Source organism: Sinohyriopsis cumingii, chromosome 9 (assembly GCF_028554795.1).
Source record: "Sinohyriopsis cumingii isolate HCF-2022 chromosome 9, ASM2855479v2, whole genome shotgun sequence".
Lineage (NCBI taxonomy): Eukaryota > Metazoa > Mollusca > Bivalvia > Unionida > Unionidae > Sinohyriopsis > Sinohyriopsis cumingii.
The window spans coordinates 73,723,958-73,745,489 of record NC_142969.1 but is presented as its reverse complement, the minus strand read 5'-3'; the positions used below and the strand labels follow the sequence as shown (position 1 = coordinate 73,745,489).

The 21,532-nt window shown below is 34.9% G+C and overlaps 1 protein-coding gene across 1 annotated transcript; it reads left to right on the top strand.

Annotated features, from left to right (window-relative positions):
* Positions 1–383: 383 nt before the first annotated feature.
* On the top strand, positions 384–17,604 carry LOC149792024 (S-adenosylmethionine synthase-like). Its single transcript, XM_089970518.1, has 8 exons — positions 384–535; positions 2,979–3,179; positions 7,730–7,842; positions 8,478–8,621; positions 10,890–11,108; positions 13,078–13,260; positions 14,731–14,864; positions 15,773–17,604. Exons 1-8 carry the CDS (start codon positions 460–462, stop codon positions 15,873–15,875), a joined length of 1,173 nt encoding a protein of 390 aa, XP_089826644.1. The 5' UTR covers positions 384–459; the 3' UTR covers positions 15,876–17,604.
* Positions 17,605–21,532: the final 3,928 nt, after the last annotated feature.

Genomic DNA, 21,532 nt, shown 5'->3' with positions numbered 1-21,532 from the left:
ACCACTTTGCAAATATAACATCTAGCAAGTCCCAATGCACTGACAAAGAGCAATGTCCACCCTGTAAAGACAGTATAACTCACCTTCTCGTATCCCGACAACCCCGTACACGGCCGTGTTAACATGATATGACCCTTATGGGACTGATCGATTATGTTCGTAATCATTTAATTTAAAGACAGGCAAGTTTTAATTTATGTTTCTATTAAATATTTAATAATCATGTGAACGAAATAATATTAAACTATTCTTGTCATTCATTTGTTTCAATGTGTGAACAAACATTTCTTTATGAACCAAAATGGGCTATCTTTCACAGTGGAACATTCCAATTACCTGTCCAATCACAAAGTATGGTAAATATCACGTGACATACTGAGTATTTATAAGGTCTGACAAAGACGAGGAACTGCCTCTTTTCTAGTTATACGTGATTGTTGAATTGAACAGTAAAGAGCTATGGCAAATGAATTAGGAAACGGAATGAATGGGGAATTCCTTTTCACATCAGAATCAGTTGGAGAGGGTCACCCAGGTAATGCCATACACTGTTCATGCTAATAGATTATGATGGATATGATGATATTTGGTCACGTACGTTTGTTTACATCTTACTAAGTGGAGTAGTCGTTCCTTCTTAATAACGTCACAGGTAGTGCCACTATACCATGTACATATTGTAACGACCATGCACAGCTGATTATTTTTATTGTCATCTGCCCAATGTTTAAACATTATTTCTTCTTATGGTAGATATACAAGTGTTATTATAACTTGCTATTATTATAATTATAAAAGTAAAATTCATACAAGTCGTGAATGTGCATTTGCTCGTCTTAAATCTAAAATATTTTAAAATTTACTACCATGTTTGATTAACCGAAGTCTATCCTAATTTATTGAATGCATTTGTACCTAAACTGTCAAGAAACTTCCAGACGAAAATTGTCGGTCGCTGTTGACTTATATTTCTGACGTCCACTATATCCATTGTGCCAGCCATGATGAAGATCTATTCGTTACTACTAATAAATCAATGGTAATATCAATATGGGGTTTTCACTAAGGTCTGTAATGTCTATCTAGTTGGTCTTAAATTAAAACGGTGCTGAATTAACATCCAATATGCCACCATAGTGGTCATTATCAATATATCGTGCTACTTGTGATGAAGGATCATTAGTTGGCCGAGTGGCCTAAAGACCTCAACTTCATCATCATTGCCATCTTACCTCTGTCCACGTGGGTTCGAGTCTTCCGATATGTGTGAAAGCTGCCAGTAGCTTCCCACTGACTGGTAGTTCTTACCGGGGTTTTCCAGGGTTCTTCCACCCACTTATTCTGGCTGCCGCATATAACCTATCTTACACTGAGAAATGGCTCTAAACCCCAAAAGCAATACCTTTTTATGAATTGATGGTCATATGAATATGGTGTTTCTCACAAATATTTTGTAATACATTATATATTGGGTTAAAAATAACATGGTTTTGATTTTACAGCTGAGACATCAAATCTTTTTATTGATACAGAATATCAATCTTGTTCCTATCGGTGTTAATGAAATCCCAAGTTAAATATGTTATTGATTATCAGCGAAAAAATATTTTCATGTCTTTTTGCATCATTGTTCCATAAGCGGAGAGAGTTGAAACCATTTAAAATTAAGTCAACAAATTTCAGAAAATTTCTGAAACCATTATTGATATCTAAGCGACTCATCTTTATTTTTAAATGAAGTATTTAATATACGACTCACATATGCTAATTTCATAGTTAATACAATAATTAATTCATAAAATAATTAGTTGCTTGTGGCCATATAAACAGTCCACTGAAGGAAACAATGATATACGAGCCAAAATAAATTCCAAAGAATTCAAGATATTTATTTTTAACAGAAGTGTGTTCAAACAATTTGTGTTTCTGTGGTGTTTCCTTCTCCATATAACCCTACGAGCGTACACGTACATATCCTGTAGTCCCCTCCACAATTTTTACACTACAATTTCAGCTACATGGTTTTCAGATGTCTTGCCACTCCACATGTTTCTTGTATTTTGCCTCTTACACCCATCTTTATTATCTCATCCTATCTAGAATATAAATTTATATACATACATACATACATATATATATATATATATATATATATATATATATATATATATATATATATATATATATATATATATATATATATACAATCACCGACTTCCTCTGCATGGAGAATATGGTTGGCTAATTCTTATTAACTAAAGGACGGGGAGAGGGGAGATATCTAATCATAAATAGCGTCTTCAACCTTTTTAAAGATTTAAAATGCCTTTGGTCCTTTTCAAAGAATATATTTTTAAAAATTGACGTCCGTGAAGGAGGATGGGTTGAGCTCAAAGCTTTACTTCCCTTTTCTATGGTAATCATTGTATACACACACCTTTCGTATAAACATTTGTTAGACTTGCTCCTCTAAAAAAGGCGGATGATACTAATTTTATGTAAGTAAATTCAATGACATTGAGTTATGTTTTTAGACATTAGACTTTTACATTTGGTTGTGATAATAATATTGAGTGTGAATTTAGATTCATTTGGCTTGAATATTCAATCACAACCTAAACAGTCAGGAGCCAAAATACTTATTTTTCGAATGTATTACAAATCATTATCTTCGATGGAAATTGTTTCCAATTTATCATTGCAGCACGCGTTCAAAATGAAATTCCTGAATATCTTTAATATCGCCTACCGACTCTGCGTTTGCAGAAAAGTGGAAATATTTTCAATATGGAGGGATCTAATAAGCACATGTTTAAGCTCGAAAATATAATCCAGATGATTTTTTAGTGAGTTACTTTACAAATGCGCATGAATCCCACAATTGTAATCTTGAATAGACCCAGCTTCATGTGGCCACTTTCCGTAACATTTTCCGCTCCAATTTGTGTTCTCAACAACTCAAAGTTTCACTTTTTCAGACAAAATATGTGATCAAATCAGTGATGCAATCCTTGATGCACATCTGAAGCAGGATCCAAATGCTAAGGTCGCTTGTGAGGCAGCTGCCAAAACCGGCATGATTATGGTGTTTGGTGAAATTACCTCCAAAGCTCATGTGGACTATCAATCAGTCATCCGAAATACCATCAAAGAGATTGGATATGATGATTCCAGAAAAGGTGGGTAAAGTTAATAAGAATCGGTTGTTTAACCGGTTTTCATTATACCAGTAATGTTTGAACACAAATACTTTCGGTCATAAAATATGTTTATGATGCCCAAAGATCTGTGTTAAGTTGTGTTAACCCTTGAATTGCTATGTATTTATGTAACGAAAGATTCCTTGATGCTGAAGAACTCGAGGAAATATTTTCTTTAAAATGTAATAGCAGTAATAATAATAATAATAATATATATATATATATATATATATATATATATATATATATATATATATATATATATATATATATATATATCACTACTGCCCTGCTTATATTCTGAGATCTCAAGTCCCTTCATTATAGTGCAGAATTCCAACCTTCCATTATATGGAATATTATAGAAATATGGAACATGTTGAACCCATAACCAGTCTGACTACACGTCATTAGCTCATGCAGGATTCTCTTCCTCATGGGAGGTTGTAACTGTGCGCTCAGACAAGGGGACTTTGTATCTTGGAAGGTAAGCAAGGCAGGTAAGTATCACATTATTCAAATTAGTTTTACACATTTCAGAAATCACATGTTTCACATGGATTACATTGTCTTTATTTTAATAACCACCTAATAGAAACATAACACCTGTATGAAGAATGATTGCTGAAGTCTGAACTTTATTAAAAGGATAGAGTCACCTCTAACTTGATCATATGTACACTGGCATGCACAAATACGTGTGAAATTGCAAATTATCTTTGTATTTCATTTATTTTTATTCCTTTATAATGAAAATGTTCAAATATGTTTTAAACATGCATCGTTGTTGAAGACAATCTCTCATGCAAAATGTTGCAGATGTCCTTGATTATTTTGGTATATGTTTATCATCTTGCGTCCAATTATTAACTTAGTGACCTGTATAATTGCTTGTTCTGGTGTTTTTGCGTAGAATATTAGGAAATATATCTCTTCTAATTTTTGCTGAAGTTTGAGGTTAATTACGTACTAGCCTTTCCCTTTCTTCAGCGAATTAGATTTTATGTTCACCTGTATATGGATGAAATTTTCCTGTACAATAACAAATAACAATAAAGCAACAAAGTCTCTTTGGACAGTTGATTGATGAACTTTCATCAGAGGATGACGTATTGCAGAAAAATGAGAATAATTTTACATTAAAGATACAAATACAAAATAGCAAGTGATTTTTTTTGTAAGAATGATTGCCATATTTTAATGGAATTATTCATCATGCTAATTCTTTATAAAACTGGCCGTTTTTATTCTCTGCCGACACCTCCACCAACTACTTTTAATTTGTCCTTTACAGCCTGAGCTATTTTAAATATGTTCCTTTGAGAATGTATTGAAAAAAAAATCGGTATGTGCCTCATACAAGGTTAATGTTCACTAGTAATATAACAAATCTGCGTACATCCCGTCACACATCAACATTCTTGATGTTTAGATATTTTCCTCTGTAGCGGACATATCTGAATACATAAGCCAAATTGACGGTTTATGTGCAGCCGAAGTAATATTTGATCTCCAATGCTGGTCTGTGACATGCAGTCACCAAATGTCAATCCATTTTCAAACCTAACTCAAATTAAATGTAAACCACATTCCAGATGTAGATTATGGATGAATTTATCAAATCTAAGCTTATGATATTTATTCTCATTACATCTACCTTAAAAAATAAAAGTGTGTCGAAATATGAAACTATCCAACGAAAATTAAAGGTAGTGTTTTTTTTTATTTGTCGTCTTTATAATTTCAATGATCATAACAGTCTGAGACTATTTTACAAAGGAAGAAAATTGAGAATATTTTACATAAGGATAGCGTAAGAACTAATTTGTCCATCGTATATCTACATGTACTTTCATACGTTTATATTGATTGGAATTGTATATGAACTATTTCAAGAAAACAGATTGGTTTCTTTAATTTGAAACTTTGCCTTGCAGATTATATATAGTAATTGTGAAGTTAGGTATCAAACCAGTCTGTACCTTTACAGAAAATGACACCGGATAAGGTTTAACTTCTGAATAAAAACACTTAGAGCAGATGGGTCTTTTTAAACTTCAAGAACTGTCTGATCAGAAAAAGGACAAATCAGCACCGCTTTACAAAATTTAAAATTTGTTTACAAGATTATGAGAATGATGCAATATAAGACTTAGATTGAGCAATTTGTCATGCCCATTGCAGAAATTGTGGACTTCACAATTATTTGATAAAAGTTAGACCTATAGACTAGTCAAAGTAAGTGTTGAATATAATTGTTTTCAGTGTTTTGTGTTTGTATTTTGGTCCTAATCCACAATGAATTTGCCCCTGTTTGCTAAATATTTTGTACTGCAGCTCCAGCTTAGTAGTAATATAAATGTACATTATTCATTAAATATACTGTAATAATGGCATGTAATATTATCTATAAAGTCAGAGCCTCCAAAAAGTAGGGTTGCTAAGATTAGTAATATATATATATATATATATATATATATATATATATATATATATATATATATATATATATAGTACACCTTTAATGTTCAAATTTTGCCTTTTTGACATTTGTATTAGCACAAATTACACCTCTAAGTCCTTCGGGGTTGGGGTATACCTTGTTGATGTCACAAACTGCGCAGTGAAAATATTTACAAAATTTGTGCTCCAAGCCCATGGTCATAACTAATGCCATAACAATTTAATTTTATTTTGTGTTGGGTTTCCCGTTTATCATGCAGCTGTTGTAAATCTAATCACAACAGTAGTTTTAAAAATCTCCAAAAAACATGTTAGACGTTTGTGAATTCAAAACATCTTTCGCAAATCCTCTCCTTTTTTAGAGTAAAATCAACGAAATGTTTGAATCTTGTCAAGGCTGTATGTCTCTGTATACATATAGTATGAAAGACGGAGACTAAGTTGTACTAAGTTGTAGCTGCAGATGCAACACCTTATGGAAGGATCTCAAGCCTGTTGCCAGATAAAGCATCCATTTGTGCTGTCCACAGATCTTATAATTGCATTAAAACGTTTCCCTAGGAAAACAAAATATTTCATTTTGTATGATTTCCTTTCCACATTAAAAGCCATGCTAAATATTAAATCCAATAACCCATTAAAATAACAGATATTACCGAAAAATGTTATTCTCGTACAATCTGTGCAAAAATAAGCTGTGCTGTTGACAGCCTAATCACAATGACATAAAGGAGATTGAACGGGTCGAGAAAGCAGCCAACGCTGACCTACATCCACACATTTTGGAATGGAAAATAACATATATTGAATTATAATATTGTTTCAATTAGCATGTGCCATACTTGTCAAAATATGTCGAATGAAACCTCCACCCACAAACTTCAGAACATAAACCCACTTTTGAAGAATGGCATGTCTCGTATAGAGTAAGTAGGAGAGATGATGTAGTATTGCCAGTTGCATTTCAGACTTGCATACCTGACGTATGAACGAAGAACCTTGACCACAATATTTCCTGCCAGCATGCCAACTGACAGTGGATCACATTCTCATTTAGTATAAATTTTCGTCATGTGAGAAATATGTATTTTGACATGAAATGATTGTAAAAACATTTTATAAAGATTATTCATATTGTACCTATTTATATTAATTTTATATTCTTTATGCAGAATTTGAATATCTTCGTTTTATTTGTGTATCTTGTACATAACTTTAAATTTGCTTGGAAGGCTGTATCGTCCAAACTTTGTGTCTAATTTTTATTTTTACATTTTTCAAATTCAACCTTTTGTTAGATATGCATGTCCACTTTTGTGCTAATATACCATAAAACACCTACTACACACATATATGTACGTAGTATTGTCAGTCAAGTCTGCCCCATTTTGTTTCTGTTCTGCATATACATTTATTTGATCCTTGATCAGGTGCAAGAAATCTTTGAAAAGTAATTACCTTAAATAGGCTTGGCTTGGTATTATCCATGGGGCTAAATAGAGGGAAATTCCGCCAAATGACTGCATACACATCGTACTTGTATTTAACACACTTTACGGGCGAGAAGTCACTCATTCGAATTTACATTAACCTTTTACCAGCTCAAATTATCTTATTGTCTTAAAAGCTTTCAAATCATTATCATCATGACTATCATCAAGCAGTGTCTGCCAAATTAAATCATCGTTGTGTTGCGAGTCTGTCATTGTGTTGTTCAGATATCATTGATTTAATCGTCCTTTATAAAACTTTGCTAAACGCATGGTAAAATTGTGATGAATAGTTGTTCCAGGGTCCAATGTACAAGTCGAATTATGTTTTACAACCGATTATGAAAAACTTAAGTATCTGGATGTGCAAATAGATGCTTGCATGATATACAACATGCCTCAACAAGCACTTTAAGAATTAAAGCAATCAGTTACCGTTCATGATAATGGCATATGTAAGTTGCATTCTTTTGCATTTCCTGCGCATTACATTTTTTAATTTAAAAACAAAAAAAAAAAAAAACAACAAAAAAAACAAAACAAAACCAACGAAAACATTTTTTCTACCTTATGCAGGATTTGACTATAAAACATGCAATGTTCTTGTTGGCCTTGGGGAGCAAAGTCCAGATATAGCCCAGGGTGTTCATGTTGATAAAAAGGACGAGGAAATCGGTGCTGGAGATCAGGTAAGAACCACATTATCAATAATATGTACAGCAATTCGTATGTACTGAATACTGATGTAGAGGAAAATTGTGTGCTAGTGCATGCACTATTAATCTAAATTGATGTGCTGCCAGGGTTCTTAGGATGCCAAATGTCTTATGTGCGGACGCGAGTAAAGAGAAAAGTACTCGAGCAGCTGTATCTTAGACTTGTACCAATACTGTATTTTTGTAGTGCAAACAGTCTGGGAAGACTTTACCATTCGGAAGTACATTGAGCAGGTAGAGCATGGAAAGACATTAGAATGTATGAATGCGCCGAACCTGAATTATCAGAGAAAAGTTTGTAGATGACGTTTACGTTTTTAGTCTTCCAAATTATATGCAGATTAAAATGAGGTAAAATGTATGCAGTGCAGATGAACGTTTGAAGTCAGAAACAGGTCAAAGGTTGCTAAATGAAATTTGTTCAAGCTCGAATAAAATAGCAGTTCCCTAGTTTGATTATTGACTCCATGCAATGACTTTCAGAGTTAGCGAGGAGGAGAATTCATGTTATGGTAACATACACCTGTAACAGAGAGTGTCTTGTAAACACATCTTGATACCACATATGGCTTTCACTGAATGTTATTTCTTTTTTGGTGATATGGCAGGGTTTGATGTTCGGATATGCCACAGATGAGACTGAGGAATGCATGCCTCTCACAGTGGTTCTGTCTCACCAGCTGAATGCCAAGATGGCCCAGTTGAGAAGGAGTGGAGAGTTGCTTTGGGCCAGACCTGACTCCAAAACACAGGTAGTAAAGACATTACATTGACAAACATAGATCCATGATGATGTAATTTAGTGTTTATGTATTTCTTTGTTTTGGATTTTAAAGAGAGCAGGTTCCAACATTTAATCGTAAAAAACAATTGGATTGTAATGCACATATTGCAAAAGCATCACGGCACAAGATTAACACATATACTAGTAACACCTAACCATGTTACAGTTTTACTAGCACCAACGGAGCAACATTGCAGTATATGTCATGTGTTGCCTATGTCACACAATGTTAACAACTAACTAAATAACGTACCACATTTACCAGGCATAGGTGTTCACAGTAATTGGAATAATGATATTTAAATTCATGATATTAGCTGTTGATATTGCACCTGTAAATGTCATAAGTTGCATCAATTACTGTTGAGCAACCACAATCACGTAACATCATATTGTTTCAGAACTGTTTAAAAAAGTGTTGTATTTGGTGTTTGCATCGTTTTATCAGTTTTCATTCAGAGATCATCAACAAATTGTATCCATTGCTTAGTGCCTCTCTGCAATGTTCTTTTTTTGTCAGGCCTTGAAGTAAAATGCATGAACCGTAAAGTAATCTGTTGATCTGTTTTCACTAATAATTAGCAAAGCTCTGCAATCATTGCACTCAGTTAGAACCTATTTTGTATGTAAATTGACTGTTACATCTGCATTTTAATGATTTAAACTTTTTGGGTCCAATTCTGTTAGATTCCATGACTTTCTTCATTTGTATTAAATCTCCACTACATCAGCTCCTTGTAACCTTTTATAGCTCACAAACCATACAGTATATTCTGATGCAAATTTTCGTGTACATTGTCTCTTATCCAAATGTTGGTTTTCCAGCACAGTTTTTTTTTGTTGCTGAGCTGGGAAGTACTGTATATACTTTCAGAAATCGGTTTAAACAATGTCTATTACATATGGTTGTTACAGTTGCTTCTTTATTCCAAAAGGCAACTTCTGGGCTGGAACATTCTACATTCCCAATGCCCAGAACAAGATCGAATTGGGGCTCAACATGTTGGAGTTTGTACGGTGCTTGCCGAATGACAAATCGGTAAATTAAGATAGTTTTAATGCTTTTTGTTTGTCAAGTTATACACTCTGCAGATTTGACCACTGCGTCTGTATATTGACAGATATATAGAAAGATAGATAGATACACATGAAATGGTCCAGAGGAAAAAAAAGATGTTTGCAATGAATATCCATTTTTAAACAATCTAGCAATGAAAACATTCAAGGTGCGTGTTAGTCAGACACGTTGCAGTGTCAGTGTTGGACAACTGTTAGTGTAACATTGTTTTACGTTAATGTCACCCTGTGATGAGAAATATCTAAGTTGTTTAGGGTAAACTGATGACAAGATATTACGTTGATGCAAATATACAATTTGTCATTTAATATTACGAAATCTTTCGTCACTAATTCTCGTAAATCGATGGCTTTAGTTGCATGGTGTCCTGTTGGTACTACATGACAAAGATGCCAATCTGACAAACAATATGGCCAGCTTGTTGACCATCCAGACATTCTTGTCCTTGCACTACGGACCTCAAACAAAAGTTAGCATGGTTGCCATTTTAAAGCATGGTCATGTTAATGTGGTTTTAATAAAAACTGTGTTACTATGTGAAGTTGGTACTTGATGAAATGATACCAATGTGGTCTTAGAATTTAATAAACCTTGTAAAAGCTACTGCTTTGGAATGGATGACTTTGCCGACAATTTTTTTAAAATACTTCCTTCTTCCGGTATGTATTTTTTCTTGTAACAAAAATGATGTCATTTGAACCTCCAACATGGTTGCTTTGATGACAATACTGAAAATATTTGTGGTCAGCTCCTCCAGAACAGATGGTTGAAACAGCTTTAGTTTTTCATTAAAACACTAAAGCAATATGTAAGAAGTTCTAATGAAACCTCTGACCACAACACGGCACTGTAGCCATCTAAAAAAATCTTGTTACCACTGAATTAATGTATTTTTCAAAGCCTATTTTGTGGATATATGTAATTGAATGTTCACCAAAGGTTGCCCAGTTGGAATGTATGAATCATTAGCCCAAACACGCAGAATGACATTGAAGTGTAAAATGCAGTGGGGTTCATACAAAAATAGAACATATTGTAAATATTGCTCACAACATACATTTCAGGTTCGGCTGTTTGCAAAATGACTTTAAAACAGCTCAGTTGTACACCATATCACACACGGCCATGTAAACAACAATTTATTTGCCTCCTTTTCAGGTGACAGTTGAATACAGATATATGAATGGAGCATGCATTCCCATTCGTGTCCACACTGTGGTAATATCTGTTCAGCATGATGATAACATCACTTTAGAAGACTTGCGCGAGGAATTGATGGAGAAAGTTGTTAAACCAGTAATCCCAGAGAAGTACAGAGATGAAAAAACCATCTACCATCTTCAGCCTTCTGGGAAATTTGTCATCGGTGGACCACAGGTAGATTTATACACGTACAGATGCATGTGATAATTCAATTCATGCATTTGTAAAAGAACGATGCAGTTGAAAGAGTTCAGCTTATGCATTCGAAAAATTGTCAAGTCCTTTGGAAAGAAATTTAATCCCATGGTCGACCAGTTTTTTTAAAATATATATTCTACATTTTACATCTTTTGAATGCAATATATTCATGAGGTGGAGCATGAAATAATTACAGCTAAGCAATAATGGCTTTTAAGTGTTAGGAGAGTTGTTTAATTTCAAGGGGGCATGGTCCCCAATGTACCTTTAAAAATGTAGTTTATTTTAAAAGAATTGTTTGGACAAATTGTTATAAAATGTATTTATTTTCGAAATGTGAGTTGTATGATATAAATGTTGGCAAATATACCAACCAAATGCGCAGTTTTTTCCACTATTATTTCCAATAATGGTCATCGTCTTGGATCCCTCTGAGAGGTCGGTCAGTGATTATTGGTAATTGTAGTAGCACCAGTCAGTTTAATTTTGTCAATTTCTACAAGATCATTGTTCATTTCATAACCTGTCCCAAACCTCCCTACACTATAATCGTTTAAGTATCAATTTCTTTCCAGCAATACACCAGCACCAGTGTTCGTGTAGGCTGTACTTTATGATGCAGTTGTTATCAAGCAATGCTTACAAAATTATAATGACGAATACTGGTTTTCTTGTGTGGGAAATGCATAGCTAAGTTTAAACGGGGACTTCCATATTTAACTTTCAATATCTTGGACAAATTGGATAATGAGCAATATTCAGGCATATAAATAAGGTGATCGTAAACCTGGTTTGCTGAGGTTGTTACAAATCTTGAGGCTCTATTTTTAATCTGATTTTGGTCAAACTTAAAATGTCTGTTTATGTCATCAAGATCTTATACGAGTGTGATAATAAGCAATATCCATGCATGTTGATTCAGTGATCTTACAACTGACTGGCTGAGCCTGTTACTACCCTGGAAGACATGTTTGCTCCACAATGTCGTGAAATTTGGGATGCAATCGTCCCCCTCTTAAACGGCCGCCCACTTGTACTGTCAGAATCTTATGACACCAACGAGTTTGTGTCTAAATTGACCTCTAAGGAAAACCAACCCCTCTAATTTGACCAGCAGCCAGCATATTGGTGAAAAAATGTTAAATGTACGCTTAGTAGCGGTCACATATTATTTTAATACATATCCAGAACCTTATAAGAGTAGGACCATTGTATATGTTTGTAACGCAAGGTTCTTGGACAGTTTCTACAATATACCTAAGCCATAAATTATTGTGAGATGATCATTCACGTGATTGGTCGAACTTGTTACCAGACTGGAAGGTATAATTTTGATTGTTGACAAACTGTGAATATGTTGTTTTGTCTTGATCTTGGGTAGTTTCGAAAGTAAGCAGGATCAATAAAATTTGAAGTGATTTTGATTTTTGACCTGTTTGGTCATTAACAAGATAGTACATATATGCCATATCGAATTGCTTGTATGTTTGGCTTTCAGATGGCTGTTTTGGCAGATGCGTGATCTCGCTTGCTGGAGGATTATTTTGAAACTTCGTACACATTATGCTTTTCACCAGAAGGTGTACCTTTTGACCAAACATTTTATGACCTATTTTTTCAGGCATAGACTTGTCTCCTTGATCGATATAGATGGCATGCAAGGGAAGAAGTCGTGCATTTGTGAACGTATTGTTTATCATTAATCTTGTCACATATATGTCTTTTAATAAACCTTGTAGGGAATACCTAACTTAACTCAGCAATTTTAATTCTGATGAACTGGTAAACCCTACACATGCATGAGATAGCATAACTACGATTGCACTTTCCAACACTTACAGCAGAGTCGACATCAACATTTCTTGTACAGATTTCCAGAGAAGCACTTGTTTGAAGCACGTTTTGGAGATGAGTGGAACCATGATACATTTAATTTGTCTTATAGGGTGATGCTGGTTTGACTGGTAGGAAAATCATTGTTGACACATATGGAGGCTGGGGAGCACATGGTGGTGGTGCTTTCTCTGGAAAAGATTACACCAAAGTGGACCGTTCTGCAGGGTATGCAGCTCGCTGGGTTGCCAAGTCACTGGTCAAGGCTGGACTATGCAAGAGGGTCCTCATTCAGGTAGATCGACTGCAATAGAATTTATAATAGATGATCCACATCACATTTGATATCACAACAGCAAGGGTTGATCGTGATACTCCAACCAAAATTGTCCGTTAAAACAGATTTCCTGACATAACTAATTTCTTGTTTAAGGAAACTATTCTTTTCAAACCAAACTGAACGAATATTGGTTTTAAAATTCTACATATGATGTCCTACCACGACTGGATGTTAATCATATTTTTATCTTTATCTGTCTGCATGCCACACCTTGAAGTCAGTCATCTTAAAACTAATGTTATAACTACTCATCCAGAGGAGAAATTCATATGACACAGTTGTTTCACTAATATTCTTATAATTTGTATAATGGCTTGTTGGTTGTAAATGAACAGGGTGCCGATCTTGTAACCAATATCGCAGTCATCTTGAAAGTTTTGTTGTCGCTACACCACATGCGTGGGTGAGCATATCGTCATGAGGTTTTCACGAAAAACTTCTACTTGATCCTGAATGAAGCTAATATTCCATGGCAGCCACATAAAAATCTGGAAAATTCCATTATCACTACTCTTGAATGGATGGTCATATCAGCTTGGGGTTTTGACTAAAAGAACTTGTAAAGATACCTAATCGATTCGAAATAAAAATGGTACCAATTTGATGTCCAGTATGGCCTACAGCAGCCAACATCAATATCTTCAAATTAGTGCTACTCCTGAATAGTCACATTGCGATGGAGTTTTCATTAGAAAACCTCTTGTAATGTTTAGTTGGTCCAAAATGAAAATGGTGCCACATGCACATCTAATATTACTCCCATTGCTGTCATGTTCAAGAATTTTGTATTGCTACCATTGAATAGATGGTCATGTTAACATGGGTTTACTGGTGAAAGACTTATTGTGTCTTGTTGGTCCTAAAATAGCCACCACAGTGACCACCTTGAAAATAGTCACTATATTTCCTGAAGAAAAATGATGTTATCAGCATGGGTTTTCATGAAAGTATTGCTATGGTGTCTGTTTATTTTAAATATGAATGGTAGATGCCACCATCTGTAAAATCTTGTTGATATTTCTAGATTTCTGGTCAATACCATACTGTTGACCTGATGTCCAATACGGCCACAATGACATCAGTCTGGAAAATCCTGTTATTACTCCTTCATAACAGAATGCAATGTCATCAGAATTCTAAATTAAAATGGTGAATTTGAATTTTAAAGGTCACATTGTTGCGGGTGGATAATAATTATTTAACCCTGCAAAATTCCTGATTACCTGACTTTTCATAAACCAAGTGGACTGCTTCCCATCTCTAGCCATCCTATCATTATTGCAGAAAAGAAAACGATACAGTAATGAACTGTGTTCATGTTGAGTCACTCTGCATTAATAAACTATCTTTAAAGTCATATTCCTTTATTTGTTGTGCCTAGCCACTCTTCAATATCAAAAAGTACACTGCCGGTTTCATTTGCAGATTTCCTATGCCATTGGAATTGCTGAACCACTGTCAATAACTGTGTTCAGCTATGGTACGTCAAAGAAGTCAGAGAAAGAACTGCTTGACATCGTGAAAGCAAACTTCGATTTGAGACCTGGAAAAATTATCAAGTAAGTTTGAAACACATACAGACTTTTCATGGGTTAGTATGTTTGTTGTACTTCTTTAAAATTGGAATGAGCATTATGTGCATGGTATGCACTGATGTTACTTAATCGTCCTCGTACAAGTACCGAATGCTATGTCATTAGAGACCTTTCAACTTATTTTTTTTATTGGTCTTGTGTCTTTTGTCAATGGTATCAAGCTGCTCTGATGTGAATAAATTGTTAGGACTATTGTATCAGTATCATAAAAATAAGTGTTGAAAGACGTTAACATCAGTTACTATGCTTTGAAGGGTATTGCATCAGTGTGATGTTAATATGTACTGAAGTGCGTTACATCAGTGTGATGTAAATATGTCTTAAAGGGTGTTACATTTGTGTGATGTGAACATGTTTTCAAAGGCGTTACCAGCAGTGCGATGTGGTTGTTTTGAAGAGTGCTTTATCAGTGTGATATGAATCTTTTTAAGGGCACTGTATCAGTGCGACGTGAATATGTTTTGAAGGGTTTTGTGTCAAGGTGATGTGAAAATGTTTTGAAGGGTTTTATCTATATTTGATTTGCTTTGTTTGGGTTTTATTGACCGTTAAGTAATTATTGAACTATAGCTCTTGATTGACTATCACGCATACTTTGATGTATGTAACATTAATTTACCAAGGACTGTTGGATATTGCGTCAATTGAACATGCTGTTTTTATTGAGAAGACATCAAACAAGCTCAATGTTCAGTATTCTGAATGTCCACCTTCCTTTAATTTTAGTTTTCAAAGGCTAGTTCCTCAGTATAAAGCCGTGGCAAGTGAAATGGAGTTGGCATATCCATTAAACGAATCATAGTGTGCTAATTGGCTTCGATCATGCCCACATTTATCTGACTTTCCATGGGATTATTTTTTTAAATTTACAGGGAATTGAACCTGAAGAATCCGATCTACCAGAAGACCGCCTGTTATGGACATTTTGGAAGACCTGAATTCACCTGGGAAGAACCCAAGAAACTGGTCTTCTGAATGCGGGGACTGGATTAATAAACAGTGAGACCCCTCAAAACCAAAACCCTATAGGAGCTCGGATTTAAGTTTCAGTTTCGAGAGGTTGTCAATGTAGTTGTGGTCACTTTCATAAAAAATGTCCATTATATATATATATATATATATATATATATATATATATATATATATATATATATATATATATATATATATATATATATATATATATATATATATATATATATATATATATATATATATATTAATGTAGCGGTACAAGTAAGACATAACCAGAACAAGCCATCAATTTTGAGGCAACAAAATCAGAAACTTTATAACACTGTCTATGTGAGATTGTACAAGTTGAAACAACTAAAAAAGTTGTAGTTTTATTATTTTATGATATCTAATGATACAGTAGCTTAGCAATGTATTCCATACAAATCCAGTTTTGTTGGTCTCCATGGGTAAAGTAATGAAAGTGATGGCCAAAAGCAAGGTTGTTGAAGCTGAAGTATTGAATTTTTCTCTTGTTTATTTTTAAAAGTAATTTTGATCATGTATGCAAAGAAACATGCGATATGAGTCGGAAATGAGGAGTCAAATAACCCCAATTATTGACTTAACTTCAAGCATTTTGTTATTTTTAATTTATCTTGAAAGCTGGCCTTTTGAAAGATACAAGGACTTGACATTGGCTTATTTTCGGCAATAATCTGTCTTTGCTTGTCAAGGATTGTTTTTACCTGGCAAGCTCAGGTACAGTTCTCAGTGATTGACTTGCTGATAAGCCTACTGCAGTATTTGCCAACAGTAAATAATCTGGCCCAAGATGTGACAGGTATATTTTACTTGACCCATGGCCTGTCTTTTTCAGAACCATAAATATCAACATTTTCTTATCTTAGCAGCTAAGATATATTTACAATTTTGAAGTGTTTGGGTTTTATATGGGCAGATTTAGTGTAAATTAAAATCTGGGACAACATTATTTTGGTTTTCTAAGTAGGGGGTTTTCAGTTCAGGGTTTTTGTATAGCATTATTTTTCTTTTCTTTTTTCATTATATATTAAATTTACCACTATTTTTATGACAGAAATGATTTCGTTATTATTAATTGTAATTTGATTTTTCACCCGGTATAGGAAATGGTTTCACGAATGTTATGGAAAGAGAGTACAATATTCATCGCAAATCGGCTACAGTAGTTATAGAGATAGATTGACACGGAGATGTGCCATCACACGTGATAGACTATATTGAAAACATGTGTCTACTTCATGGAGGAGATTCATGTCATATCTTGTCTTAATCTGCTCACCCTGTAGCTAGTGCAAGTACGTGCATCTTTAAAATGGCGTTCTTGTCTTGAGTTTATAAAAATTAATTGCAAAAGAGCACTATTTATAAACTCTCGGGCCTACGTTTTCCATAACACGTTTTTCAAAGCAACACCTTATATATGTTTTATTGTGACATGTTTTTAGTATTGTATACATTTCATGGATTCATGATACCCTCACAGTATTCTTCTATATTTTACATAATGCTTTTGATGATATTACTTTAGAGAATACTGAGAGTGATATATATATATATATATATATATATATATATATATATATATATATATATATATATATATTACACATTCATGATAAATGTACTTTATAATGAATTCAATTTATACTATATATCCAAGGGAACAACTAATAAAACGGTCAATAAAGCCAATAATGATCCAATTTTTCATATTGTTATATATATTTAACGTTATCTTATTAGTCGGTAGTCTTCTCTTTCTTGGGCCTGTGTCTTGTTTCATGTAACGGCATGCATACACAAAAAATATTCTTAGATCACAAGATAATTGATTCACATGCATTGTCAGACGTTGCAGTTTTGCTTGAAGGATTCATATTTCATTGGAAGAGGAAAACTTAGAGGGATTAGTGGTCTATCCAAAGCATACTAGAAGTATGCGTTATCCTTTCATTTTCTTGTATTCCCATCCTCTCTTTACTGCTTCATTGGCCTAAGGATTTGGGCGTCTCTCTGGGATGCAGGAGGCTGTGGGTTCGAATAGCAGCCAAGTCATACCAAAGACTTATGAAAATGGTACTTTCAGTTGCCTAGATTAACACTCAGTACTGGTCAGACTGGTATAAGGATAGTGTGGCTGGGTGGGACATGATGCTACATGTCTGTGGCACGATGCCCCAGTGCTAGAAATTACCAAAAACTGCCACACTGCAGACATCGTAAGAGCATGACTGAAAAATTGTTAAAGCTATGTTAAAAGTCCCGGCCACAAAAGGTCCCACCCTCTCTGGCAAGATCAAGATCAATTAAATTTTTTCAAAAATATTTTAACAGGAAATGCTGCAATAAAAATGGATGTTTGTGAGCGTCGTAATTAGTTTAATTAATATATGGTATCTTATTTTGTGCTTTTTCACAACCTCTTTTTATACCTGTCACACGTCAAGTGTTATGCTGTGGCATTGTCAGTCTTTCCACATGTCCATCCATTATTGTAATACTGGAGAAATTTTTATGAAACTTTGCATATATCATTACCAGACTTTGTTGCCACATGCCTCAACGTTAAGGTCACGGCAAGAGAAAATGTAATTTTATGACTTGTACACTGGTTCAGAGTATAGATTGTGAACCACTGAAGATATTTTAATGCAACTTTGCCCATGAAAATACCCTGATTAACTGGGGTTTCAAAATTTCATACACATGCACCTGTCTCACGGTCAAGGTTGCATCAAGGGGCCCCTGTTGTCCAAGGGCTGCAGTTCGCGTGCCCTTACAGATCACTGACATCTCACCTCAGTATGCGAAGGTTCCAATTTTGGCTCAGGTAGCTTATTGTTGGTGTATGGTTGTTTGGAGTCTTCCCTTGTTCTTTCTCCACCAGTTCCTAGCTACCGTATACATTATAAGGACAAATTTAAATTTGTGAGCAAGAAAACAGAACAGTATGTGGGATCCAGCAGTTTACCACTTGATAATTAATGATGTAATTATGTGGCAAATCAGAACATTTGAACGATGGGAACAAAATTGAATGCATTTAAGAAAAGTAAATTAAAGAAATTTGTGTATAAAGCAAGGAATGAAGTAGATGTAAAAGAGCTTTCTGCTTGCACTCCTGGGGAGACTAGATGCAAGGCAATTTGGAGGCTATGGCTGACAGTAGTTTGTGGGAAGAGGTCACGTAAATATAATGACGGTTGGTTGGTGCGTGTTATAGCCATATCAGTAGAAAAGCAGAGGTTATTAGTCTTCTCAAATTGGAAGTTTTGACTTGATATAATGCCTGCATATTAACAATGGTGCAAGAAGCAACAAGTGTGCTTGGCTTACACTATGCATCAAAGAGATATTTGTGAAAAGCTGGAATGAGTATTGTGGTGCACATGCAGAAAAGCTTGCAAAATAATGTAGGGTTTATCCGTGTTGGAAGTGTAGTACGTGAACAGATACCAATTACAGAATATGTGCAGTTGCAGTTGTAACCGTGCAGCAAGAATGAAGATGCTAGATATTTGGACACTTAATTCTGATAATAAAGTTCTTTCTGACATGTAAGGAAATCAAACCCCATAGAGTTAGGATGAACATAGATGTTAAATCATAATGTCTACTATCATGCATTTTAATAAGTTGCTTACCCAAAGTGAGCATGTTGATGCATTGTTGCCTGCTTGAACATTTGGTCTACGTAGGAAAACGATGTACCAGTCAGGCAAAAAGTATATGATGATGATGTTGATCTTAGCGTCGTTAAAGCAGAAGCGAATTTTGGAAATGAGGCCATTGATTTATTGCGAACAAGCAAAATAAAGAGGCTGATTAATACAGCTAATGTCATTATACACTTGCATTTAAGAAACCATGATGGGTCAGGATAGGTATTAGATAGCTACAAAGTGCTTGACCTTCAAGGGTTGCAGTACTACCAGTTTTGTAGCAAGAACACCATCCCAACACCAAAGTGCGTACAACTATGGTCCATTATTCATTTGAAGAACAAGGACAACCAATAATTGGAGTGTGTCATTCTGTCTTCTCTATACCTAGGAGATGATCAATTCAGAGGAGGACTGTTGGATAAGCTACAGATGTAGAAATTCGAGATGCATCAGTGCCCTGATTGATCATCTCCAGATGGAATCACTGGGTCCAGGCAAACCTATGCATAGGTGACCTTGCTATTGAAGATAGTGAACATCCTAGTCAATATATCCAGTGTAAAATCTCTAAACCTAGTATCTAGCCAAACCAGATCAAATAACATCACGAAGTTCGAACAATTAACATCAGCAAAATATTGAAGTTCAGTTTCTTTCCGCCCTACACACATTAAGAATATGGAACATAGTTGCAGAAGCTAACGACTTGGTATGTCGCAAACAAGAGCTTTTCAGCATCAATTGGCAATTACAAGCAGGACGGATTGATTCTCAGGGCTACGATAGTTGAGGTACATTTATCTCCTTGCCACCACAATAGCGAGATTGGGCAGAATATAAAGAATCGATAACTTAGATTGTCACTTTCACTTATTTGTATGCTTCATACTGTTACTTCTCTTTATGTCCCTTCAGTACTGTTTTCTTATTATCTTGACCAATTACCCATTGTTTAATAGTCAATTGTGATTGCATAAACGTAGAGATAGATATATAGACATAATGTTATAAAACCAGGCATCTAGGCAATCTCAACTTTGCCGGCATTGACTTTCCTGTGAAGGGTAGCGATATTTAACAATCTGATCACCTTAACAATACTGTCACAGTTAATGTCTTTGACTGGAAAAAGGGCATATACTCACTGTGCACAAATGAGTCTCAAAACACGGGGCAACATTCGAGACGACTAAATAGAGCTGCTATATTTGGACACAGAAAATAAGCTGCCTAGTATGACATCGCATCAAGCACAATTAGTAAAAGCATGTCTGCCGCCAGTGCCTCAACGTCTTCATTCAAGCATACCTATTGGAAGCTCACACCAAAGACTGCAGTGTTATAAGCAACAATCTCCAGCGTATATCCTTAGACATCTTAAAACTTGTTGCCAGAAAGCCGAATAAGGCATTTTGCTCACAACAAAGCCCAGTGAACGCCGTCTCGGAACAACCGATATATGAAACACAAATGTATTATCATTTTCATAGCAGCTGTAAAGATCGAACTTAGTCACAATCACTACCTAGATTCCCTTCAAGAGAAAAGATTTGGTCACTCAATGACCGCCCTACTCAGCGACCACCACAAAATGGGGATGCACTGCAAAGAGATAAGCCTTATTCCGCTGAACACCAAAATGTGGATTGCACAAGATAATAATACAATGAGAGCATATGGCCACTCCCACACCTGACCAGACCAACCTGTATGGTTGGAGGAGTACCTCAACCAACTCTTCGGCTATGGTTATGGATAAGAATGCATTTTTGGTGGGAAGTGAGTGACTTCAGGCACAATATGTTGTTTCTTACAACTAAAGGCTTTACGTGGAGAACCACTACACGAACAATGCTAAATATATGGCTGACCTGGGATGTCAAACTGTTAGCAAGGTTGAACGCAATGAGCTAGTACAAAAAGGTCAGTAACACAGTGTACATAGGTACCGCACTACAGTATTTAAGA

Excerpts from the sequence above, each read along its gene's own strand:
- LOC149792024 (XM_089970518.1), top strand. The coding sequence starts at position 460 with ATGGCAAATGAATTAGGAAACGGAATGAATGGGGAATTCCTTTTCACA. Across the intron at positions 7,843-8,477 it reads AAATCGGTGCTGGAGATCAG|GGTTTGATGTTCGGATATGC; the intron begins GTAAGAACCACA and ends GTGATATGGCAG. Across the intron at positions 13,261-14,730 it reads GCAAGAGGGTCCTCATTCAG|ATTTCCTATGCCATTGGAAT; the intron begins GTAGATCGACTG and ends TTTCATTTGCAG.